Source organism: Sorex araneus, chromosome 3 (genome assembly GCF_027595985.1).
Source record: "Sorex araneus isolate mSorAra2 chromosome 3, mSorAra2.pri, whole genome shotgun sequence".
Lineage (NCBI taxonomy): Eukaryota > Metazoa > Chordata > Mammalia > Eulipotyphla > Soricidae > Sorex > Sorex araneus.
The window spans coordinates 190,218,740-190,245,448 of NC_073304.1; the positions used below are offsets into that span (position 1 = coordinate 190,218,740).

General features: G+C 36.7%; 1 protein-coding gene across 1 annotated transcript; it reads left to right on the forward strand.

Annotated features, from left to right (window-relative positions):
• Positions 1 to 2,732: 2,732 nt before the first annotated feature.
• Positions 2,733 to 24,911, forward strand: SPATA22 (spermatogenesis associated 22). Its single transcript, XM_004604967.2, has 8 exons — positions 2,733 to 2,775; positions 5,570 to 5,698; positions 7,371 to 7,431; positions 7,555 to 7,650; positions 13,408 to 13,747; positions 16,061 to 16,190; positions 20,286 to 20,383; positions 24,720 to 24,911. Exons 1-8 carry the CDS (start codon positions 2,733 to 2,735, stop codon positions 24,909 to 24,911), a joined length of 1,089 nt encoding a protein of 362 aa, XP_004605024.2.
• The last annotated feature ends 1,798 nt before the right edge of the window (positions 24,912 to 26,709 follow it).

Sequence of the window (26,709 nt, forward strand, 5' to 3'; positions counted from 1 at the left end):
TTCGCGGCCTTCTAGTCATTGTTTCCTAGGTGTACACACGCCTGGGTCTCACCGCACTGTTCTCGAACCTTCTACATGACCCCAAGGCGTGAGAGCTGTTCGAACGACTAGCCCTAGACACCCCGTCCCGACCAAGCTGGGGCAGACAGAGGCTGGCTGTGTTGTGAGGACCTAAGGGAAGGTGCTTTAAAAAGATTCCACTTTCGTTCTATGGAGAGAACACGGGTGTCCTTGACTCGGTGACCAGTGAATACATGACGCCGTGGCGCCCGCGCGCCATTTTGCCTAACTGGTTCCTACCACGGTCCTTCCTTGAGCGTGGAAGAGCGCATGCGCAGGGCCTGAGTTCCCGCGTTTTTTTCAGTCGCGAGAGCTCCGTGGCTGAGCAGGCCCTTTCGTGGCGGCTGGCGGCTGGCTGAGGCGAGGAAACAGAGGGATTCAACCTGTGTGTGGTATGGGTATGGGCAGGAGGGCCGAGAGGGCCAAGATTGTGTGTTGTCGCTTGTTGCTAAGCTTCCCCCAATCCCTGGGTCGGGAGAGCAATTAGAAGGGGACCGGGGCCTTGGCGGACCGCCTCAGCTGTGCCTTCCTCCCGAGGGGGTGGCCGTTGGTAGTGGTGGTGGGGGAGGGGTGCGGTGCTCCGGGTGTTCATGGGCGTGGAGCAGCTGCCGCCCCCGTCAGAATAATGCCACTGGGGTTACTCGGGGTCTCCGCGCCCAGTGCCGGGGACCCGGGCGGAGGTCGTTTGCTTAATTTTGTTGGCGTGAAATGTCATAGCCCCTGTCAGCCCAGGCAGAGTTAGGCTGCCAGTTCCCGTGGTTCGGAGCTAAGGGAAATGAGCAGGCACGCTGTTCTGACTTCTAGAAGGGCGTGGCAGAGCGCCTGCGCAGGCCATGAGTTCCCGCGATTTTTTCAGCTGCGTGATCTAGGTGGCTGACATTCAGTTACAGAAGAAATGTACATTAAAAATGTGCTCACTTAGTATTACTCATGCTCGTAATTTAAAACATGTACATACCTGTAAGAAAAGGCAGCTTCTGAAAAATGTTTTTTTAAATCAATTTTTTAAATCATTTATCTACAATTTTGTGGAATTCTGGGAGTTTAATTTTATTCATCTGTGTCTAAGGGTCATGATATGCACAATTCAAAACGGCTCTCACATATACGGGACATAAGCACAGTAAGGGAACAACAAATGGCCAAAGAGATCAGAATGGAAGAATTTTTCTGTAGAATTGAGCTTCCCTTACTTGGGAAGGAAGGATGGAGGGGTACTGGTGGAGGGAAATCGTGGTGGATGTGTTATTGGAACAATGTATGCATGAAAAGTATGACAGTTTTGCAATCACAGTACCTCAACAAAAATGACAGACAATAAAGACAAATAGGCCAAAGTATAAAAGAATGAAATAAATATCATTTGTGGATAATAAAATGGCATAATTAATATATTTTTTAAACAGACTTACTCTATCCGACTTAAAACTCAAGGTTTGGAAACATTCTTTTCCTTATCTCTTGTTTTCCAACTTTCATGTCTATACGCAGTATTGGAAACTAATATTTACCTCAGTATAGTTTGAAAGTTTTTTTGCTGTGTTCATATTTGTCTGCTTTGGTGAGTGAACTGTAGAACAGAAATGATGTGGTTTAGTTTGATTTGTATCTTGCCTTTTCACATAATATGGGTTTGTTGCTTTGGCTGGAATTGAAATATATTAAGAGGCTAAACATGAAGAAACTACAGCAGGAATTCTGTTGTAAAAGAAAAAAAAGGGGGAAAAAACTTGTTTCACATTTTTAAATTACAGAAATAGTGGCTATTTCCCATTGCACCTATTCTGGATAGACAGTCTTTGGTATTTATAACCCAGGGGCCCCAAGTTAAGGACATATCAGATGATCTGTGAGACATAAATCTGTAATATATATAGATATATAGAGGTGTGTGTGTTATGCAGGGATCTAACTTAGGGCCTCATTGTAGTCAAGGTAAACAGTTCACTGGAGCTTGGTGTGCTACACTTGCCAGGTGCTTGTGCTTTAAATTGGAACACAGAGCATAAATTGGAACATAGAGTCTTCACATGACTAACTTAGTCATGACTAACTCAATTGTGTATGTTTCATTCCTCCTCTTGTACAAGTATGTAAGTTTGCCAGAGTTAGAGTCCACTTACCCTTTATGGATTGTTTCAGAGTTACTCTTACTGAATCCTTGATTCTGAAATTATTTACATAGACTATGAAATATATATATATATGAAGCAGGGCCTTAGCCTCTGTAGTCCCACTTTTATTTTGAACAGAATTGGAAAACTTGGTTATGGTGTAATTCTTTTTTTTCAAACCTAGGCATTTCTTTTTTTTTAAAAAAAATGCTTTTTTAAATTTTATAAGGTAGTTCACAATATTTGATTACATTTAATATTCAAACATCAATCCCACCACCATTACACTTTCCCACCCACCGTATTTGGGATGTTTCCATCCCAAACCCCAATCCCTGTTGGGTTATGGTATAATTCTAAGAAAACAAAGGACTTTAAAAGTGAAAATTATTAGGTTTGAGACCATAGCTTAAAACAACAAACTTAATACTTACCCAGCAGAGTAATTTGTTTTTGATGTGAGTTACAAATTTCTTTCTCTGAAGGTTTAGTTAAACAATTTAATGTCGTGAATTTGGTGTGCTAAAGACAAAGTTACAGACTTTGATATTAATGGAAATGAAGAGAAACTTAAATGAAAATTCAACTCGGAGTACAGCAGGTAATCAACAATTTTATGATTTTCTTTAATTTATATATACTATGTAAAGTTCATGTAGTTAATAAATTAAATGTTTGGAAGGAACTTTTTATTCCCATTTGGTGCAAGGATCAAATCCAAGGCCTCATACATCTGAGGCATGAAACTCTTTTAAAAAGATCAAACCTATAGTCTAGCCTCTTTACTTTATTTAGGTTCAAGGAAATTATGCAGGGCAAAACTTTTAGTTGTATAGGTGAGAGTAAAATCGAACTTTCCTGAGTTTAGTGTTCTTTCCACATAACTTAGCTGCTTGAGTTTTGTGTTTTTAAGCTGAAAACAAAGTTTATTTGTGTTCAGAGACTTGCCTATTTAAAATAGTTTTAGGAGCACTTCTAATCTCCCAGTGTCTCCTTATTTCTGTTTTCTCATTTATAGTATAAAGTCAGAGAGCAAGAATAAAGAGAACAAAGGGAATGAAGATAATCATAGCTGTTATTTATGGTGGAACTATTTTCTAGACATTTAATTATATATATATTTTTAATTTTTGTTCGACAGGCACCAGTAACGTCTCTCATTGAGAGACTTATTGTTACTGTTTTGGGCATATCCAATACGCACGGGTAGCTTGCCAGGCTCTGCCATGCGGGCTCGATACTCTCAATAGCTTGCCAGGTTTTCCGAGAGGGGCGGAGGAATCGAACTCAGGTCAGACTCGAGAAAGGCGAATGCCCAACCACTGTGCTATTTTATTCCAACCTCCTAATAGACCGGTATTAGACCATCCCATCTTTCAGCTAAGAAATTAAGGCACAGGGGCTGGAGCGATAGCACAGCGGGTAAGGCATTTGCCTTGCATGTGGCTGATCTGGGTTCGATTCCTAGCATCCCATATGATCCCCTGAGCAGCGCCAGGAATAATTCCTGAGTACAGAGCCAGGAATAACCCCTGTTCATCACCAGGTATGACCCAAAAAGAAAAAAAAGAAATTAAGGCACAAAGATGTTTAATAAATTATACCATGAATTAGAGTCAGGATTTAAAGCTAGTAATATGATTCTTGACATGTCAGGTTGAACTCAGAGATCTGGAGAGAGTTATATTCTTATTTGGATTGGATATTATTACTCCAAAGCACATTCAGATGATTCATAGAAATTATATGTTATAGGTACTTATAATGCCTATTAAAATGTTATGTTTGGACTTTTTTTTTTTTTTGGCTTTTTGGTTCACACCCATCAATTCTCAGGACTGACTCCTGGCTCTGCACTCAGGAATCACTCCTGGGGTTCTCGGGGGACCATATGGGATGCTGGGAATCGAACCCGGGTTGGCCTTGTGCAAGGCAAACGCCCTCCCCACTGTACTATCGCTTCATCCCCTTGTTTGGGCTTCTTAACAAAATCTCTTGAAATACAACTGTGAGACTAGGACTAACTTGTTAAACACAGTTTCAGAAGTTTGAGAACATTGACCTTAAAGAAATGTGCTACCATAGTCAAAGAGTAGTTAGGATTTTTTAAAGTATGGATCAGAGTCTGAAGCGATAGCACAGCAGGTAGGGCGTTTGCTCTGCACACGGCTGACCTGGGTTCGATTCCTCCATACCTCTTGCAGAGCCAGTTAAGCTACTGCGAGTATCCCGCACACACGGCAGAGCCTGGCAAGCTACCCGTGGCGTATTCGATATGCCAAAAACAGTAACAAGTCTCACAATGGAGATGTTATGGGTTCCTGGCTCGAGCAAGTCGATGAACAACGCGATGACAGTGCTACGGTGCTACATGGATCAGTTTTGTTCTCTCTTACCACTACTCTATTGGAAGAGTCAACTATACCATATTTCATTCATATGGTAATAGAAAAACACAGGAGTGAAATAAAACAAAAATGGGATTTGGAAAAAGTTAGGGCAGGAGGAATTACTTATAAACATGAGTAATTAAACAATGTTAGTGTAGAACAAGAAAGGAGTTTTAATTTAATTTTATTTTTTGACAGGGGGCAGGTCTTCCCAGTGATTCTCAGAAGGTCTTGGGTCCCCCAATTGGTGTTTCTCAGTCAACCTGGCTGAAGGTTCAAAGCAAGGGCTGAAGGATGCAGTGTTTCTCAGACTTTCACTGTAGATTACTTAGGCTATCCTGTTGGTGCTTAGGGTGCTCCAGGACTTCATCTGGCAATGCTGGGGGACCATGTGATACTGAGAATAGAACCTAGGCATAACCTGAGCCTTCACTCCTATACTATTTCTCTGTTCAATAAAAGTTTTTTTAGACTCAGGATATTTAAAATAATGTAAAATGTAGGAGCTGAAGTGATAGTATAGTTGTCAGGATGCTTGCCCTGCACACGGCCAACCCAGATTTGATCCTTGGCACTATATATCACCTTTCCCCACCCAGAGGTGATCCCTAGGTACAGAGCCAGAGCCAGGAGTGAGCTCTGACAACTGGGTGTGACTCAAAAGCCAAAATAAAATTTAATTCAAAGATATTGGAAATATGTCCTTGATAGATATACAATTAGCATATAGAGGTAGACAAATTCCAATTGTTTATTATATACTAGCAATTATTCTTTTTTTGGGGGGGTCACACCTGTCAATGCACAGGGGTTACTCCTGGCTCTGCACTCAGGAATTACTCCTGGTGGTGCTCGGGGGACCATATAGGACGCTGGGGATCGAACCCAGGTCAGCCACGTGCAAGGCAAACGCCCTCCCTGCTGTGCTCCAGCCCCTAGCAATTATTCTTTAACTATATTTAACTCTGCCTATTCAGTACAAATTTGTTGCTACATTCATTTTAGGCTGTTTGCCTGTACCATTGTTCAATCAGAAAAAGAGGACTAGACAGCCCTTAACTTCTAATCCACTTAAAAATGATCCAGGCATCAGTACTGCTTCTGATAGTTATGATTTTCCTCCTCTACCAACAGGTAAGAACTAAGGTAAATGTTTTCAGAAAATAAGAGCTAGGATTATAGAAAGTTAGCATTTTCATTTTATTTTAATGGAAATTGAAAATTGACTTCTTTCCACTGTCCAAATATAAAGATTGTTTGGTGCTTTCTGAACATTCAGTGCAGTAGTTTGAATTTCACTGTCTGCATGGATGGTAGATAATATATGACCTTTTATCTGGTACCTTTGCTCTGATGAGCAGTAACCTTTATTGATTGTAAAAATTAAACTTATTTTCCAAGGATGTATAGATTTCATTACTTAAATATTTGGTGATAAATAATGGAGAACTGGCCATTTGGAATAGGAATAAATGTGCAGGAAAAATGAAAAAAATTCTTAGGAAGTGTGGAAGCTGAATTTCTTGTTCTTGGCCTAGTTTTTTTGTCTTTTTAAAAAATTTTGCTCTGATAGAATTTTTTTTCTTTCGCCTTTCTTTGTTGATTCTTTACTCTATTCATCAATTTGGCTTCCTTATAAATATTTTACCTATGAATAAAATTGTCCTTTGACTGTATTATAATAACTTATTCTAGAGACAGAAAGCCTCTGATTGAGCTCATCTTTTTAAGGTAGGTCATCCAAATCCTGGTTTAGCTTTTTATGGCTAGGTCTCATTGCTGATTACGGTTAGCTATTTTGGTAGGTGCTTGAAGATCTCTTGTGTTTTTAAACTTTGTACTTATATCTGAAAAAAAGCATAGAAAGGAAGACATCCTGAAATATACTTGGTACATTTCTGGTTGTATATGTTGTTTTGGGTATATGTTAAAAATTTTAAATAGGATCTTATGCCACTAGAAATTTATATATCTTTATATGGCACTATTTGTACATTCGGTTTGATATAATGTGCCACCATTGATCTTAATCCAAATCTAATCCTAAAATCAAATTCTATAATTATTTTAATTTCATATTTGGGAAATTTGAAGTATGAATTTGATATTTCCATTATTTGGGGGTAAAATAAAAACATTATATACACAAATGGGCATTTATCCAGATATCACCTGCTACTTAAATAATCTTTTCCACCATCTAAAATATTTTTACAAGTAGCATGACTGTTGACCTTGAACAGTAACAATTAGAATTGCTATTTCAAAAATGTGTATTATTCTGAGGTATTAAACTCTCATTCTTACATTGGTTAAGAGATGTCATACCAGTATTTTTTCTATTCTTTGTAGCATATTTGAATATGCTATCCATTAGGTTGGGAAGTAACCAATATCTTAAAATATATAAGAGGATAAAGTAGAGTAGAATGTAAAACAGAACATCAGAGTACATCACACTAGTGAGGATAAGAATTGATAGTGAAATTTTATGTTGTTTCTCACTCTCTCACAGAAACACCAGGCATGAGTACATCACATATCTTTATGTTCTGGGTTATAATACTGATCAAACTGTGTTTCAAAGTAAAAGACATTATAAGGTTCAGCTGTGAGCAAAATACCAAGTAAACTATTTTTTCCTTGAGATATGAGGGTATATCTCAGAGGTCTGCAAATACTAATAAGGCTGAATGTAAAAGTTTCTTCAGGTTTTTCAAGTTTTAGTCCTCCATAATTAAAGTGTAAAAATTATTTTAAAATTATACCTATTGTACTTTTGTCTGTTTTTCTTATATCTTTTGAGATTGGACCTGGGAAATTATGACTCCAGAGTTGCCTCCTGTAACGAAAGTAATGAGCACAGGGTATGTGGAAAAATACACATCAATGCTGTATGTTTATGTTACTAAATGTTATTCTTCTGAGTGCATTTTATATTTCTCAGTTTGGAAACTATTAATATTTAATAGGACCAGTTTCTTTTCAAGTCAAATACCACATTCTGTTTCTCCTTCCCTGAGAAGTCAAGATTCTATGTCTGAGACTATTCAAATAAATACTGAAAGAAACAAGAGTAGCTGGAAGTGAGTATGTTTAAATTTTTTTCTTTGTTGTTCTGATCCTTTTACCTCTCCCATTTCTCTTCCTCCATTTTTTCTTTCTTTCTTAGAATTTTACTTAGAAAATTTACATTCTTTATTAATATTTGTTGTGTTTTATAAAATTAAGAGACTCTGCTCTACAAAAATTTTAAAATAGAAGAGGGGCAGAAAGATAGGGGCTAAGGGGCATAAATCTTGCATGCAGATAACCTTGGTTATAGCCCTGGAGGTGTTCCCTAAGCATCACTGGATGTGACCATGGAAGCTTCTGAACACTAACGTCTGGGTATGGCCTCTGGGACTTCTGAACACTGCTGGCAATTTCTTAAAGACAGAAGTGTGTGGGAATGCTTAATGTTTCCAAATAATTTTTCATGTTCAGAAATTTGTCATGTATGCCAGTATTACTATGATTTTATGATTTTTTGATACTGATGAGCTATTAATGATTAGTGTTAGTAGGTAAAGAGTAGGAATGTTATATGTATTTAGAAATTGGGAACCAAATAGAATGCTCACTGTTATTGTAGTAAGACTGAAAGCTCTCAAATAAAATGGAATAAGAAAGATGAAGATTGAGTATTTGTGCATATGTAATAGTGTGAATGCAAGGAACAAAGAGACCATTGACAGTACTTTTGAGTCATTGCCATAAGGATTTAAAGTCTACGAAAAAAACAAAACAAAACAGGAAAGAATATATATATATATATTATATATATATATTTTTTTTTTTTTTGAGGCGGCATTCATGGCAATGCCCAGGGTTTAACTACTGGCTCTGTGCTCAGGGGTCATTCCTGGAGGACTCATATAGGCCACAGGGATCAAATGCTGGTCTCCCTTGGAAAGTGCCTTACCTGCTATACTATCTCCCTGGCTCTAGGATATGGGTATTTTAAGTGCTGAAATTTAGTATTCTTGAGTAAGTGGCAGCTATTGCAGGAAATAATTTTGGAAGCAAAGTATGAAAAAAGCAAAACCAAACATGTGTCAGTCATTTTAATGTTTTGATATTTGTTATTTTAATAATCTTCCCAGAAATCCTGTCAGGTTAATAGTACAGTACCTCACCTTTATTGAGGATAACTTTCTTTTTTTTAAAGAGGGGGCAACTTTGAATAAATGTATCAAAATAAATATATTAAACCAATGTTTAAAAATAGTTTTGATTTCATTGCTCATGCTAGTTTTCATAAGATAAGTTAATTACTTCAGACCAGCACTTGAAACACTTGAATGGGCCTATTTAGTAGCTTGAGATGGTCCTTGGAGGCATATCTCCAAATGCAGGTGTTAGGAAAAAAAAATCTGTTAGACATTAAATGTTAATTAGGTAACAGATTGTAATCTGGACAGAGACTATTAGATATTCTAATTTTAAATAATATATGATCTATTAGACGATTGACATGTAGCAACAAAATTCCTTAAAAGTTAAAAACATTTGAAAACTCATGCAGGTAGTTGGTAATATACCAATGATTCTTTAATTGATTTAGAATTTTAAAAATTGGCTAGTGTTGCCGGAATCGCCAAAACCCCAGAATACCCAGTTACATTTGAACGTCATAAAAATAACAAATAATCTTTTAAGAAAATATTACATGTAATAATTGAAATATACTTATACTAAAATTTTATTTATAATTGATTTAAAATTCAAATTTAATTGGGAATCCAGTATTTTATGTGATAGCTATTATCTAGACTCTCTTGGAACATAGAATCTGCAAGAATAATGTAAACAGGGTATCAAGATGGTTGAGTTTACTAGACAATAAGCAAGTGTGAAACGATGTTACATCTTTGAGTTTTTTTGTTAAAATTTCAATAATTAATCTTGAAAATAGTTTTTAATGAAATTAGAATTACTCTTTGTATTTAACAAATACAGTTGAGTGGAGGTGAAGATTTTGAAAATTGGTCACTGGTAAAAGATTTAGTAGATTCATAAATTGGTTTTTTTTTTTTGCTCTTTGGATCACACCCGGCGATGCATAGGGGTTACTCTTGGCTCTGCACTCAGGAATTACCCCTAGTGGTGCTCAGGGGACCATATGGGATGCTGGGAATCGAACCCAGGTCGGCCATGTGTAAGGCAAACACCCTACCCGCTGTGCTATCACTTCAACCCCTCATAAATTGTTTTTAAGGGAAGATACGCTGTATTTCCTATAAGTTGTGACTCACTATAAAAATAATATATTTCTTATAGTTAGAAATAAAAAGTTGTTCAATCAAAAATGATCAAGATGATCACTAGTTACTTTTTATTTTTATTTTTATTCTTCGCTTTTTGGGTCACACCGGTGATGCTCAGGGGTTACTCCTGGCTGTGCACTCAAGAATCACTCCTGGCGGTGCTCAGGGGACCATGTGGGATGCTGGGAATTGAACCCGGGTCAGTCGCGTGCAAGGCAAACGCCCTACCCTTGTGCTATCGCTCCAGCCCCACTAGTTACTTTTTAAACAGAATACTCGAGTCATTTTACTTTGAGTCTGAGATTTTAACAAGTCAGTTATATTCTTCCTCATCTCATAGATGATTGTATTCAACAGTTTGTAGGGTCTTCTCTATTTTAATTTATTTTCCTTTTTATTATTTTCAGAATGTTATAATAAGTAAGAAATTTTTTTAAATTAAGGCACTGTGATTTACAAAGTTATTCATAAGTGGGATTCAGACATACAACGTTCTAGCTCCAATCCCACCAGTATCAGCTTCCCTCTTCCAGTGTCTCCAGGTTCTATCTTCCTCTTCCCCCAATCTGCCTCCTTGACAGTCATATTTAATTTTTTTTCTTTTTTTGGGTCACACTCAACGTTGCTCAGGGGTTACTCCTGGCTCTGCACTCAGTAATTACTCCTGGTGGTGCCTGGAGGACCATATGGGATGCTGGGAATCGAACATGGGTTGGCCGCATGCAAGGCAAATGCCCTACCTGCTGTGCTATCACACCAGCCCCCATTTTTTTTTAAATTTTATTTATTTTTTAAAAATTTATTTTATTGAATCACCATGTGGAAAGTTACAAAGTTCTCAGGCTTATGTCTCAGTTATACAATACTCAAACATCCATCCCTTCACCAGTGCCCATATTCCACCACCAAAAACCCCAGTATACCTCCCAACCCCCTACTCCCCCACCCCCGCCTGCATAACTGGTAAGTTTCACTTCATTTTCTCTTTACTTTGATTACATTCCATATTTCAACACAAAACTCACTATTGTTGTTGGAGTTTCCCCCCAAAAAAGACAGCCCTACTGCCAAGGAAGCATTTGATAATTAGTTTTCCATTGCTGAGAATGGAGATATGAAGTCCCGCTGTTCCAAGTACATAACTCTTTTTTTTTTCCCTCAAGTTTGTGCCCCCAAGTTTGTGCCTGCTTAATAGTCCTCATAATATGGCTGTTGCCACTCCGCCTGACAAGGGAAAAAAAACCCGAGAAAGAAGGATATTTCCCGTCCTTGGCTGGCGTGGGGCTATGGCTTAGTTCACAGTCTAGAGACATGACTGCAAGCAGTTTCTGGAACCAAAAGTAGTCTAGTTGGCCTCCGGATTCTGGTCGATCAGCAGCAAAGCAGGCGCACAAAAGTGTGGCCACTCGGGTCGAATCTCGGCGGAGCGTGTGCTGGTATCAGCCTGCGGCCGAGACTGCCCAAGCGTCCCACTGTTTTGGAATTTTTTTTCCCTTCCGGCGCCACCAAGTTTGTGCCTGCTTAATAGACCTCATAATATGGTGGACGCCACGCCACATTTCTTCCCGAAAAGGGAAAAGAACCGAGAAAGAAGGATATTTCCTCTCCTCGGCCAGCGTGGCAGCCCCCATATTTAAAATTTTAAAAATTAAATAATCACGATTTAAAAAGTTATTGATAGTGGAATTTTAGACATACAATGTTCTAGCACCAAACCTATCCTCAGTGTAAACTTCCCTCCTCCTGTGTTCCTAAGTCTCCTGCCTCCCAGCCTGCCACCTTGGCAGGTACATTTTAAAGTTTGGTAGTTTTAGTTTGGATTGCATGTTATTAGTGTTGTTGAATCTGTGGTTTAGATATATAGCTATCCCACTCACCCATATTATCAGTGTACCTGAGGCCCCTGGCCCCTCCTCCCCGTTACCTCTCTTTTCATCTTCTTCCTTCCCCCATGGATATCTTTCCTTCTCTGTCCTCCTCTCCCATGTAATCTGGGGTCAAGGGTGATCTAGTCATCCCCCCTTATTACGTTGCATTCCCTTGTCCTATTTATGGCATATACTACAGATAATCGAGATCATCCCCATTTGCCCTTCATCTGACTTAAAAGATGTTTTAAATGTTACAATAATACATCTTAGAAAATATCCAAAAATATCTATAAAATTTTTAATTGAATTCTTTATGGTTTACTAAAACAGGAGTCTGTATTTGCTTTTATGTTTACTGCTCTGAACTGAGTAAATGTCCAATCAGATGTATAAGATTTAGGTTTTCACTTGCAGAAGAAAATTTACAACGAAATTAATGATGCTTTGAATATCAAGGCTTTCATTGCATTGATAGCCTTGTCTTCTTAGAGGTCATGTCTTCTGTGCACCAGAAAAGAAATGGCAGCTAGAAGAATGTAGGTCTTGAAAGTTGTATGCACTATAGCACTGTAGCCCCGTTGTTCATCGATTTGCTTGAGTGGGCATCAATAACGTCTCCATTGTGAGACTTGTTGTTACTGTTTTTGACATATTAAATGCACCATGCGTAGCTTGCCAGGCTCTGCCATGCGGGCGAGATACTCTCAGTAGCTCGCTGGGCTCTCCGGGAGGGGCGGAGAAATCGAACCCGGGTTGGCCACGTGCAAGGCAAACACCCTACCCGCTGTGCTATAGCTCCAGCCCAATTATTAATTATACCAATAATATTTTTCCTGGATGTTGTTTTAATTGTGGTATTTGTCAGACTTTTAAATTATTGTTATTTAAATTTTCATGCTTAATTTTATATCTACTTTACCTAAGAAGGCTTCCTAAACTACATAGACTTCAGGTCCCACATGATCTAGGTTTGTTACAGGGGAACTTGGAATTTTTGGGATATATTATTTTTCTTGTGATATTTTTGGGGAAATTCTTCAGAAATAAGAATTTGTGACTTGGACTAATTTTCTATAGAATTGTTAACAGCCCAAATTATACTTTTGATTTTTTTGCCTTATTAATAGCAGCAGAACAACTCAAATTAATATAGTTAACAAAATGCTATAGCAGATTCACTTAGTAATTTCAAAGCTATACAGTAAAAGTACAAAGTTTCTAATCAGATATCAATTTACCCTCTTGTGTTTTTTGTTCTTTATGATTTAAGGTCACTTACAAGCAGTGTTCAACTTTTAAAAAACTTACCTTCAGAAAATGAAAAAATAAAAGCACAAAGAAATAAGGAAAAGTTCTCAAAATTTTTTCTAGTCTTTTTGGCACAACATATTTAGGTGGGATATTAGGGCGATCTGAATTTTAAATTGTCAATAATTTTCTATATGATTTTAAACAAATTTGTTCCTCCCAATGTCTTGATTTTCTCCCTTGAAAAAAGAGACATTATGTACTATAAACTTGTGATGAGTAGTTACAGAATATTTTATAAACTTAGTTTCAATATAAATGAAAAATTTAATTTTCTTTTGATTAATAAGAAGTATATACTAACAAGAACTAAGACTTTTTTTTCTTCCCAAATCTGTCCATTCCCTTACTGCAGCTATGGAGAATCCAACAAAAATACCAGCTTGAAAACTTGGGATAGAAATGATTTTAGACCTATATGCAAACAAACAAACCTAATAGCAAATGATGGAATAAGTTCTTCAGTAAGTTTGGGAGTTCCACCACAGAAGCAATTAAGAGTATCTGGACCTCCTAACTTGTCTCACCAGAGAGAAACTGAAGTATTTCGACAAACACATTCATCAAAAATACCTGCCTCCGCAGTGAAAGGTTTAGATAAAAAGAGTGCATCTCAGCCAGTTAAGGCCAATTTTCAACAAAATCAATTACAAAAGAAAAGGTCAGATACTAATCCAAAAGAAAATACTCTCAAGGTAAATGTATAAATACTTATAAACTGTTACAGAGATAAGAGTATTTAAAACCACGTTTATGGGATGCGTTACTTGATTAGCCCAAATAACAAGTTTAATTGAGTAGATAAATACTAGTTTTTAAAAATAATTTTTAAAGGCAATGAATACTTTCATTTTCATAATTACTTGAACGTTTTCAACTGGATTGACAATTTCACTGTTGACTAATTTTTGAGTTGATGTCAGTTTGTCTGTTGCTTACAGAAATTCCCCAGACTATTCATCATTTTATGTTTTTTTTCTTTTCCTAATGAGTCAGAACTTTTTCAGTAAAAGGCCAGATGTTTTCTCTCCTGAAATTAACTATATTATTCAGTTCTCCTATTGCAGCTTGAAAGCCGCCATACAATGCAGAAATTAATAAGTATGGTTCATTTTTTAAGTGAACCACTTTTTTTGTTTCAACAAAAGTTTACAAACACAGAAATCAGGTTGGATTTGAACTGTAGGTCATAGTTTGCTGACCTCTGGTGTATATTCTGGCCTTGTTTTATCTTTTCAGCTCCTGTTCTATATTCCACTAATTCTTCAGTGCTCTAGTAATTTTGGACTCTTTGAAATTCTCTAAACAGAATATGTACTCAGATATAATAATGCTTTGATTTGTGTTTTTTCACATACGTGCATTTCTATCTTAATTTCCTCTCTCCACTTGTTTTAGTTGCTCTTTGTATGGATCTTTCATTATATTGCACATGCTGATAGTTTGCTCTCTTCCTTCCCTCACCGTCTGGCCTAATAGATTCTTTAATCTCTATCTTTCTTTGTGCTTTGGAAGACTGAGCCATCTGACATAGTACATTATCCTACAGAGGGAATCCTTACCTGGCTTCTGTCAGAGGTTAACTGGTGGTAATCACTGGCAGAACATCAAAAAGTGGAGAGATAGATTAGGTTTTCCTACTTACCCTCTGCTTACACATTGTGGTAGCTGAGTTCCTAAATGATAGAATCCCTCCACAAGTCCATTTTTCACAGACTTGATAATTTTCTTTTTTTGGCAGCTTTTTATGTTGCCAGTCTTTGGGAGCATAAAGCAACACTATGTTTGTTCTCTTCATAGTTGTGAAATCAGTCTTTCCAATAATTCATCTAGGGCAAATTCTTTTCTGAAAAATTTACTTGTTTCACAGTGAAACCAGATTTCCTGTATACAAGGATTATGTGACATAGTAATTTTAATAACATTGGTTCATCATGGCAACAGTCCTCAGTGGGAGACATTTAATCTTGATTAAGAAGGGGAAGAGGAGACAAGATGACTAGTTAGAAAAAAAAACCACATTAAATTTTGATATGCTTCATGCTCACAAACAAAAGCTTCCATCCCTGAAATTTAGTATCCTAATATATTCAATGTCAAAATGCCAAACACATTCCTATCTCATTGCCATTTACTGTTTTCTTAGTTCTTATTCAGCAGCCTATTTGAAATATTAATCCTTGTCTTTATCTTTTGTCATTATTTTGGCTTGGGGGTCAAATCCTGTGGTGCTTAGGGCTTACTTGGGCCTTGTACTCAGGAATTACTCCTGATGGGCTCAGGTCCATATGGGGTTCAGGGGGTGGAACCAGGTCGACCTCATGAAAGGCAAGCACCCCACGCAGTGTACAGTTCTCTTACCCCTATTTACCTTTTTTAATGGGTAGGGTTTTTCAGTCTCCAACATACTATTATATATTTATTGCTTTTTTTCTGAATAGACTTCATAAACTTTTATTTATTGCCTATATCATAATAGTGCCAATGAGCTAATGAATATATTTAGCTTCCCTGATATGAGTACATCAGTGAGAGAAATTGTTTAGTATTTGTATATCATAGGATTTGCTTACCATGCTTTAAAATATTCAACAAATGACCAAATGAATCAGTGAACGCCTATGTAAATAGTTTTATTCCTGATTGTCTCTAGCACAGCCTAATTTCTCCTCTTAGTGCCAGTATGTCTTTCATTTTGGAGGTATAGCTACAGTAACATTGTTTCATTTTTGTGCCACACCCAGCAGTGTTCAGGGCTAACTCTTGGCTCAGCACTCTGAGATCATTCCTGGATCAGGGGATCACATGGGGTGCCAGGGATTGAATCTGGGTTGGCCATTTGTAGTGCAATCACCCTGACCACTGTATTACTGCTCTGACTTCTAGTAATATTCAGTAGCTCTTATAATATTTTACACATTTACCTGTTATAAGGACCTATAGTCTTTGCATTCAAAGTGAGTGTATGATATTAGAAGGATTTTCTAATGCTTAATTTTTTTCAAAAGGAAACCTCAACATACCAGTTAAAATTTAAAGAAAAAGAGAATTCTCTAAGAATTATTTGTGCAGTTATTGAAAGCATGAGATACTGGTGTGAACATGTAAAGAACACTGTTCTTCTTTTTGAAATATTGGGTATGTATACTACTATACAAATATTTCACTAACTAAATTTGACAATCGTTTTGATTACAAAGGGGATCTTCAAAACAAAAATTTGCAAAAGGAGGTTATGGTTTGTTAGGATTTCCTTCAGTTCCTGGGTCTCTTTTTTATTTATGAGTGATAAACTGTATTACTAATGATAGTATCCTTCTGATTAATAGTGTTAAAATTGAAGAGATTCTTACAAATAATTTGAAGTAGCTCAGGAAATGGGGTGGATAATTAACATATGACTAAAATCATAAAACTAGTTAGAAACAGATTTAATTTTCTGATTACATATAATTTAGATCTAGAATAGAAGTCTACTTTTAATCTAATGTTTTAAGGCCTTACAGTAAGAAATATGACTGAAATACTCTTTTAAGATCACAAGAGAATCTAATGCATTGTTTCTTATTCTTTTTCTGACTGAGGCACCCCTCTGATCTTGTTTGTTTTCTTTGACCTGTATCCTATTGATTGGCCCATAATCTTATGCGTTGGTCCCTTTGGAATATTCTGAGGGCCCACAAGGTTTTACATGACCCCCACTTGAGGAAAATTGCAATATGGCCAGAGATGAATCAGAGGCAAGACTGTTATAAGGTGAAAAGTATAAGATATGGGGAGGCAAAAACATGTATGGCCTAGTAGTGAGATATTTTGAGATAAAAGGAGAAATTTGTGCAGAGAATTATGTAATCTGTTTAATTTATAGCAATATTACTACAAATTATCAACTTTTGTAGAGCATCATAAAAGACAGTATATCATGTATTGATATATGATATATTCATCCATGAAGGAACCGAGAGGAACCCAGGTATGCGGGACCCATGGCTGAGATCTCCAAGCCTGCTCGGATCGGGACTGGGCCTCCTCCACCCAGATCCCCAGTTTTCCATTAGCTTGGCAGATACACCCACAAACTCCCTCAGGCGATAGGTCATCTCATCAGCAACCAAGATCCAGAGACTATAAAACAAAGCTCCCGGAAGAGAGTGACACAATTTGTCCTGGAGCGCGCAGCTGCATTTGCAGCCATGCAATCTCTTTATTTTTATTTTTATTTTTATATTTTTATATTTTTATATTTTTATTTCCCCCCCCCCCACACGGCAGAGCCTGGCAAGCTACCTGTGACATATTTGATATGATAAAAACAGTAACAACAAGCACATGCCATCAGGCTACACTAGCTCATGATAGGGACAAATGAAGACATTACTGGCACTTGCTTGAGCAAATCCATGAACAGGATGACAGTGATACGTGATTATATTAAATTGAGTATAAAAATTTAATATAAAGTACTTTAAAGGACATTTCTAAAGAATGCTGATATGACTAAACACCCCACAATTGGTATTTTCTAAATTAATTTTAAAAGGAGAGAGTTTTGTGGAACATTTCTAGAATATGGTTTACTCAGATAAAAGAGATTGTAAGTTATGGAGACTAAAAACTATTTCTTTCCATAGTTGAAATAAAAGCATTTGAATCAGTCATTATCAGTGGATAGTTCTATATATAAAAAGAAAGTATATATATTCATTTGGATCTTATTTATCTAGTTACTTGTTTGACATTAGGAAAGAGGAAATTGGTTTTTAATGATGCATATGCTTTTGTGCTGTTGTTTTGTATCTTATGACACTGAGCATGTTCTGAACTGGTGCTGATGTTTTGTATACTTTTTAATTTACATACCTACTACCTGGAAGCAAGAATTTATCCAGTTTTTATGGATGGATTATTGACCCCTCTTGAAATTGCAGCATGCATACTCCCTAAACCAGTAGACTTTCAAATATCTTGACTTGTTTCTGACACGGGCCATGTTTATAAACATCTTGATTTCTAGCAATGCAGAGAAAACGCCTGCTTCTGAAATGATTCACAAGTTCTGTTGTCAGCATGGCTGGCAATTTTATCACTAGAGATAATTTTATAGTGATATCTTGTATGTTGCAAGCTTTCAAGATAGCCTGAAATTTTTTAAAAAGTTGGCCCATTAGTTTTTTATTTGATGGATGTAAATTTGCTTCCTAGTTCACTTATGTCAGAGCTAACACTGTGAACCTAAATTTCTCTTATTTATAGGTAAGAACTGAAAGTACTTTATTTTCATGTTCAAAAATTATCATAAACAAAGGAAAATATACATAAAACCCATAAAATATATCCATGCTATAGAAATATTTGAAATTTCCACCCATTTTTCTTCTCTAGAAATATCACTTGATATCTTTTACTGTCCATGCTGAATTTATATATGAAAATTTATATATGAAAATAATTGTTTTGTGTTTTAGAATATACAGTTTGCTTTTAAATTCAGCATTAATGTTTTTGAGATTTAGTCATCTTTCTGTTCTATGACAGTGTTGACTTAATCTAGAGTGGATTGTGATCTCTCCATCAACTTCTGACTTAACCTGTATGGTATTGATATTGTAAAAGTAGATTTATTTCTGAGCTTGTTAGTTCTTGAGTATTATATAAAATAGTTGCATACAGACTCCAGATGTTTATGAAGTTAGTTTATTGTGCATTTTAAGTAGGGGTTCTAGATCCCTCCCCACTGTCCACATTATTCTCTTTCCTGGTGGATGACTTCACTTGTCCTATCCCATGATTCCTGCTCCAGATTATCTTGATTCTGACTCTGTGCAGTCTACACATGTCCAGTGTACAACGGCCTGGTCTTGTCCTGACATTGTTCTCTGTCTTGTGTAAATGTTCCTGATCTGAACTCTGCAGCAGGAATCCTGTAACTTGTTTCCCCTTGCTGGTGCTTATTGTCTTCGGCTTTCTCATTTTTCTGGACACCTATGTGTGCATGTGGGTAGGGACCTGTGCATTTCATCTTGACATAGGTAAGAAGGCAAAGAGGGAGTGCCTAACTGGGGGTTTTCTTTTTGTCTCTTACCAGTTCCCATCCCCGAGCGATCTAATGTGTATTTTAACTGGATACCTTTTCAGTGGATGAGATTTAAAATGACTAATTAAATTGACTACTTTATTTGGGGCCCCTCCTCCCTGCTCTATTTCTACTGAAATAGTCTCAATATGATAAAGTTCTCTATACCACATATTCTGTGTCATCACATTCTTCTACAGTCTCATTTAGTTGCTCTTCCTAATAATTAGCAGCTGACCACTTAAACATCATAATTTCTGACTGGGTGACAGCACTGTCATGAAAACTGTAGTTGGGAAATAGAATATACTGATGGACTGATGTAAACCTCAGTTCATTCCTGGATATGCAGGTGGGATCAAATCCCATTCCAATATATGGGTAAAAAATGAGACATTCTTGTGGAAAATTGGGAATCATTGAGGAAATAGAAAACCTCAAATATTCACTATCAGTACTTGATAGATGTTAGAAAGGAATATTTTTATTTTATAGTCTATTGAGATAATTATTTGTATTTTATAGATGAAAGAGTTTAAACAGTTTTTTCTCTTTAGTGAGTTGCAGAGCTGTGATGATATGCAGAACTGTGATATCAAAAAATGTATGTTTCTTTATTTAATTCAGTGACTTTTAAGTCATGACTCTTAAAAAATGTGTATATTTTATTATTGTAAAATAGGCAAGTTGGAGAATTTTGTCATTCAGTAAAATGTATTCTAAGGAAAAACTTCAGATTACCAACTGTCAGTTGTATGAACTTTGCCATATAGACTGTTTCCAAGTTTGAAAAAGCCAGTTTTGTTTTCCTCAGTATAAAAAGTTTCAGAAACGGGCTGGAGCAATAGCACAGAGGGTAGGGCGTTTGCCTTGCATGCGGCCAACCTGGGTTCATACTCCCAGCATCCCATATGGTCCCCTGAGCACTGCCAGGAGTAATTCCTGAGTGCAGATGCAGGAGTAACCCCTGAGCATCGCCAAGTGTGACCCAAAAAGCAAAAAAAAAAGTTTCAGAAATATCTTATTCTTAAAATGTTTTCTTTATTACTTATGAATAAAAGCATGAGAGATTGATATCAGAATAGTTAAGTATCAGCTTAATTTTGTTAAATTTTATTTGCATTTTGCTGATTTTCCTTTCCCATTTCAATGTTTTTCAGCTGTTCTTGACTCAGCTGTTACATCTGGCCCATATTATTCAAAGACCTTTCTTATGCGAGATGGGAAAAATAGTCTGCCTTGTGTTTTTTATGAAATTGTGAGTATTGCTTCAAGTATTATTTACAAGCCTATGCCCAAAAAATTTACCCATGTTGACTACAGTTCCACAGAAGTGAAAGTTCTGTTAATTGTTTAGTAATACATTCAACATTATGTTTAGTTTTAAATTATTTTAAATTGTTTAACTAATACAGAAAGTCTACTGTGTACCACCTGTACTATACACGGGATATAAAAGTGGGATATTAAGTTAAAGTGACTTTTTTCTCAGTGTTTATAATCTCAGTTAAAAAGCAAACATACATGTTAAATTGTAAATTGATAGAAGTATTGTCTAAGTAGATAGGATGAGGCAGAAGTAGTGGAAAGTTTTACACAGTTTAGGAGTAATGTTAAAGTATATTGAGATACAGATTCAATGAAATCCCTATAAGGATACCCATGAAATTCTTCAAAGAAATGGATCAAACACTCCTGAAATTCATATGGAACAACAAAATCCCACTAATAGCTAAAGAAATTCTTGGGAAAAAGAAGATGGGAGGCATCGCCTTCTCCAACCTCAAACTCTACTACAAAGCGGTAATAATTAAAACAGCATGGTACTGGAACAAAGGCAGAGCAGCAGACCAATGGAACAGGGTGGAATATCCTTACACACACCCTCAAATATATGATCATACAATCTTTGATAAGGAAGCAAGGAAGGTGAAGTGGGCCAAGAAAAGCCTCTTTAACAAATGGTGCTGTCAAAACTAGACAGCTACATGCAAAAAAATGGGCCCAGACCTCTACCTAACACCATGCAAAAAAGTCAGATCCAAATGGATTAAAGACCTCAACATTAGACCAGAATCCATCAGATACATTGAAGACAAGGCTGGCAAAACCCTCCATGACATTGAAGCTAAAAGGTATCTTCAAAGAGCACACACCACTGACCAAGCAAGTGGAAACAGAGATAAACAAATGGGTCTGTCTTAAACTAAGTAGCTTCTGTACCTCAAAAGAAACAGTGACCAAAATACAGAGAAAATCTATAGAATGGGAAAGGATATTCAACCAATACCCATCTGATAAGGGGGTTGATATCAAGGATATACAAGGCACTAGTTGAACTCTATAAGAAAAAAATATCCAACCCCATCAGAAAATCGGGCGATGAAATGAACAGAAACTTTCTCAAAGAAGAAATCCGAATGGCCAAAAAGCACATGAAAAAATTCTCTTCATCACTAATCATCAGGGAGATGCAGATCAAAACAACTATGAGATATCTCACACCACAGAGATTGGCCCACATCCAAAAGAACATAAGCAACCGGTGTTGGCATTGATGTGGGGAGAAAGGGACTCTTCTTCACTGCTGGTGGGAATGCCAACTGGCTCAGCCCTTTTGGAAAACAGTATGGTCGCTTCTCAAAGAATTAGAAATTGAGCTCCTATTTGAATAACCCAGTAATACCACATTTTTTCATTAATTTTTTTTTAGTGAATCACTGTGAGGTACAGTTACAAACTTATGAACTTTCATGTTTGCATTTCAGTCATATAGTGATCGTTTACATCTCTCCACCAGTGCCCATTCTCCTCCACCAATGTTCCCAGTATCCCAACAACCTCATCCCAACTCCCACCACCCCATCCTGCCTCTGAGGCAGGGCATTCCCTTTTGTTCTCTCTCCTTTTGGGTGTTGTAGTTTGCAATAGACTGGAGCAGTAGCACAGCGGGTAGGGCATTTGCCTTGCATGCAGCTGACCCGGGTTCAGTTCTTCCGTCCCTCTCAGAGAGCCTGGCAAGCTACCGAGAATATTCCGCCTGCATGAAAGAGCCTGGCAAGCTGTATGTGGCATATTTGATATGCCAGAAACAGTAACAAGTCTCACAATGGAGACTTTACTGGTACCCACTCTAGCAAATCGATGAATAATGGGACGACAGTTTGAAATTGAGTGGCCATCATGTTCAGTCTATAGTCTACTTTTGGCACGCATCTTTCAACTCAAGTGGGTCCTCCAAAGCAATACCACTTTTGGGAATATATCCAGGAGATACAAAAAAGCATAGTAGAAATGACATCTGCACTTGTATGTTCATTGCAGCACTGTTTACAATAGCCAGAATCTGGAAAAAACCTGAGTGCCCAAGAACAGATGACTGGTTAAAGAAACTTTGGTATATCTACACAATGAAATGCTATGCAGCTGTTAGAAAATATGAAGTCATGAAATTTGCATATAAGTGGAACAACATGGAAAGTATCATGTTAAGTGAAATGAGTCAGAGAGGGACAGATATAGAAACATTGCACTCATTTGTGGAATATAAAGTAACAGAAAGGGAGGCTAACACCCAAGGATAGTAGGTTTTTATGTTAGCCTTTCTAGTGGATACATTTAGATAAGGTTAGTGCTCTTTTTCTTTTTTTTAAGTATTTTTTCTTGTAAGTTTTCAGTACATTTAAGTATTGAAGTAACACTGTATTATAATATTTAGTAAGTTCCAGATGTACATCATAGAAAATAAATAAGGGTTTATACTTAATATACTACATTTTCATCACTGGAAGTCCAATGCTTTTTCATTGTTGGTGGTTTTTGAGGGATAGAAACTCCTCACTTAAATATAATCCCTTTAACTCGCAGTATTTACATTTAAGTGAAAGTATTCGCATACTATTTTAATTTTATTCATGATTGAGAGAAGTTGGAGCTGGCTGAGTTTTATTTTCTCTTTTTCTAGTTCTAGTATACTCTTTTGGGTCCTAACACAAACCTAGGATAGTAGTATGGGTGGTTACCAGAATCTATTTTAGAGGGATCTCAGACTCCATTTTATCCCTCCCAGATCAGTGAATCTTTCAAAAACTGCTCAGTTTCTTAGACTCTCAATATCCTTGACTATAATTGGTAGATACATTAAGGAGGAAGCTGTCACTGTCACTCCGTTGCTCATCGATTTGCTCAAGCAGGCACCAGTAATGTCTTCATTGTGAGACTTGTTACTGGTTTTGGCATATCGAATACACCACGGGTAGCTTGCCAGACTCTGCTGTGCGGGCAGGATACTCTTGGTAGCTTGCCAGGCTCTCCAAGAGGGGCAGAAGAATCGAACCCAGGTCAGCCGCATGTAAGGCAAACGCCTTACCAGCTGTGCTATTGCTCCATCCCCAAGGAGGAAGCTAACTCCAAAAATAAGATTCTTCTCTCTTTTCTCCCAGAAGTCTTCTCTCTTTTCCCAGAGGGGGTCTCGGTCTCTGTTATCACTGCGTTGGTGTGTCTAATATCTGTGAGATATAAAATTTGGTTTTTTTTAAAGTTCTCTAATTTTATTTCATGTAACATTAGCCAGAACGTTTCATACTCACTTACATATGAATTAATTGATACTAAACAGTGTTATTAGAGGGCCTGCTATGTATCAATTTTGCATTTTTTAAAAATTCTTTTATTGATTCACCATGTGGAAAGTTAGAAAGCTTTCAGGTTTAAGTCTCAGTTATACAATGCTCAAACACCCATCCCTTCACCAGTGCACATATTCCACCTGCAAGAATCACGATATACCTCCCCCCTTCCCCCCACCTCCCCAGCCCCCCACCCCGCATGTGTAACTGGTAAATTTCACTTTACTTTCACTTTACTTTGATTACATTCAATATAAAATTTGTTTTTCATTATTTAATCACTTTAACATACACAGTTACAAAGTTTTTCATGACTGAATTTCAGTCATACAATGTTCCAACACCCATTTCTTCACCAGTGTACATTTCCCACTACCAGTGTTTCTCCCCAGTTCCTTCCCCCCACCTCAGCCTCCTTTTGTGGCACACACTTCTCTCTCTCTCTCTCTCTCTCTCTCTCTCTCTCTCCCTCTCTCTCTTATCCCCCCCTCTCTCAGGCACTGATTTGCAAAACTGTTACTGAAGGGTTATCATGCTCTTACTTTGCTTTCTTTTCAGCACCCAGTTCTTGTCCAGAGTGATTTGTGAGATTTTTTAATTAAATATTTCTTCTAACTGCTTAAGTTGCTTTTAGCTGGAGCATTGGCCTTAACTTCTTAGTTTGCTTTCTTCTGAAAGTGGAATTCTTGCAGTCCATTAATGAATAATTCATATGCCACTACATTGGAAATATGCAGTATTTTAAGAAGCAGTTCACTGGTTTGTTAGAAAGCCTATGAAAGTCTTTCCTTTGTGACAAGGTAGTCTTGCTATCATGGTCTTGTTGGCAGTAGACCCAAATAAGATGAAGGAATTCTTGCTTTGCTTTTTGGGGATAGATTAATATTTTGTGGTTCATACTGTTATTAAAATTTGAATTAATATGATAAAATTTTATTAATATTTATTTTTAATGTTAAAAAATAGGACCGTGAACTTCCAAGACTGATTAGAGGCCGAGTTCATAGATGTGTTGGAAGCTATGACCAGAAAAAGAATATTTTCAAGTGTGTTTCTGTTAGACCAGCATCTGTTTCTGAACAAAAATCTTTTCAAGCACTTGTCAAAATTGCAGATACTGAAATGAGATACTATACTAATGTAATGAATGAAATTTAAAGTGTTGATGGAAGTTTAAATGGTATAACTTAAAGCATTTTGTTACTGTTTAAGATCTTTATGGTTTTATAGCTACTGTTTTTCTGTATTTCACTTGTTGAATTAAAATATTTAAATACTTTTAGTGTGGACAGAGTTTTTGAAAAACAATCATAAAAGTACATCTGTTAAAAGTTAACACACATTTCGGGAAAAAATTCTCATTATGATTAGAGATATTTATCATAGATAATAATACATTTGAATTTACCCTGAAGCCAACATCAAGATCGATGGGGCAGAACTGGAGATACAGTTCAGGGTTGCACACAACCCAGCTTTGGTCTGATTGCCTGTACCAAAAATGACTTCCCAAGCACTGCCAGGAATGATCCCTGAGCTCAGAGACAGGAGCAAGCCTTGAGCACTGTCCGTTGTGACCCAAAAATTATTTTAAAAATTAATTTAAAAAATTTCTCATTGATTGGGAAAAATATGTTGAGATAGAGGAGGGGGTATTGAAAGCAGAGGAGAGAAAGAGGAGAAAGATAATGGGAAAAAGAGAGAGAGGAGAGAGAAGAGACAAAAAGTAAAATAAAACAGACTTTCAGAGGGTAAAAAAATCAAGAGTACACATCTGAAATCAAGCTATGGGAGAATGTGATATTTTTCAATTAAATACAAGTCACATTTATTGAAACATGCATTTGAATATTAATATTTGTATGTTATATATATGTGTGTGCATTTAGTCCTTTATTTACTTTGGTCTTTTGAAGCACATTTGTAGTCTTGTTTTACCCCTTTCCCTCATTCTTTTGAATCACTATTAGTCACTAATCCATGGAGTAAGCAGGTAGAGGGGTCAAGGTTAACATAACCATCCAGGTGGAAAAAAGCCCTTGAAAAGTACATGAAAGAAGGACATGGTGGATGATGGCAAGTTTTTTTCTAGCTTTACACGTAGTGTCTACTAAAGAATTAGTTTTACTGCCATTTGGGGAGATCACTTCCAGAGGATTGGTATAATGTTCTGTAGAATGTGTTGTATGTTTTGTATAGAAACTCATGTATGGTGTTATTACAGCCATAATTTAGTCTGTAAATCAAGGTGTAGTAGCAGAACTAATGAATTAGTAAACCAAATAATTTGCTTATAAATTTTGCTTCCCTCTCCCAATGTTTTGGGCTTGCCTGATGAATCTTATTTTTTTGTACAGTTTCCAAAAATATAGAAAGTATGAAAAGTTTCATTTGCAAGTAGCGTATTTGAAAATATGAGATAATGTGTGGGTTTGGTGTTGGAACATTGTATGCCTGAAGCTACTATTAGCAGCATTGTAAATCATGGTGCCTAAATAAAAATCATGAAAAAACACTGAAAGGAAAGAAGAGAAAGCCAATACTGTTGTTTATTAAACCACTAGGAGTGAATAAAGTTTGATGAAATGTATCACAGGAGTAGTCACTGTAGTTAAAAATGGGAAAAATACTTTTCCTTTCAGTACCTGTTATTTAAGGGTTGGTTTATGGGCCATTAAGTTCCTAGAATTTCAGATTGTGATTGTATGCTGTTAAGTTGACTTCCCGTGATATTCCACTATTTGGAATGAAGAAAACAGGCAGGATATAGAACACAGACATGAAGTAATGCAGTTATACTGTATCTATGTGGAACTATTTACTGCTATTGTGACTATAATAAAAGTTGATAGCAGAAAATCTGAGTGATGTGCAAAATATGTCAGCACCCAAGAGAGGAATTTATCTAGCAGCATTGTTTCAGTGATTCTGTTCTACTGGAAGATGAGACAGCTGT

Excerpts from the sequence above, each read along its gene's own strand:
- SPATA22 (XM_004604967.2), top strand. The coding sequence starts at position 2,733 with ATGAAGAGAAACTTAAATGAAAATTCAACTCGGAGTACAGCAG. Across the intron at positions 16,191-20,285 it reads TCTTCTTTTTGAAATATTGG|CTGTTCTTGACTCAGCTGTT; the intron begins GTATGTATACTA and ends AATGTTTTTCAG. Across the intron at positions 20,384-24,719 it reads CTTGTGTTTTTTATGAAATT|GACCGTGAACTTCCAAGACT; the intron begins GTGAGTATTGCT and ends GTTAAAAAATAG.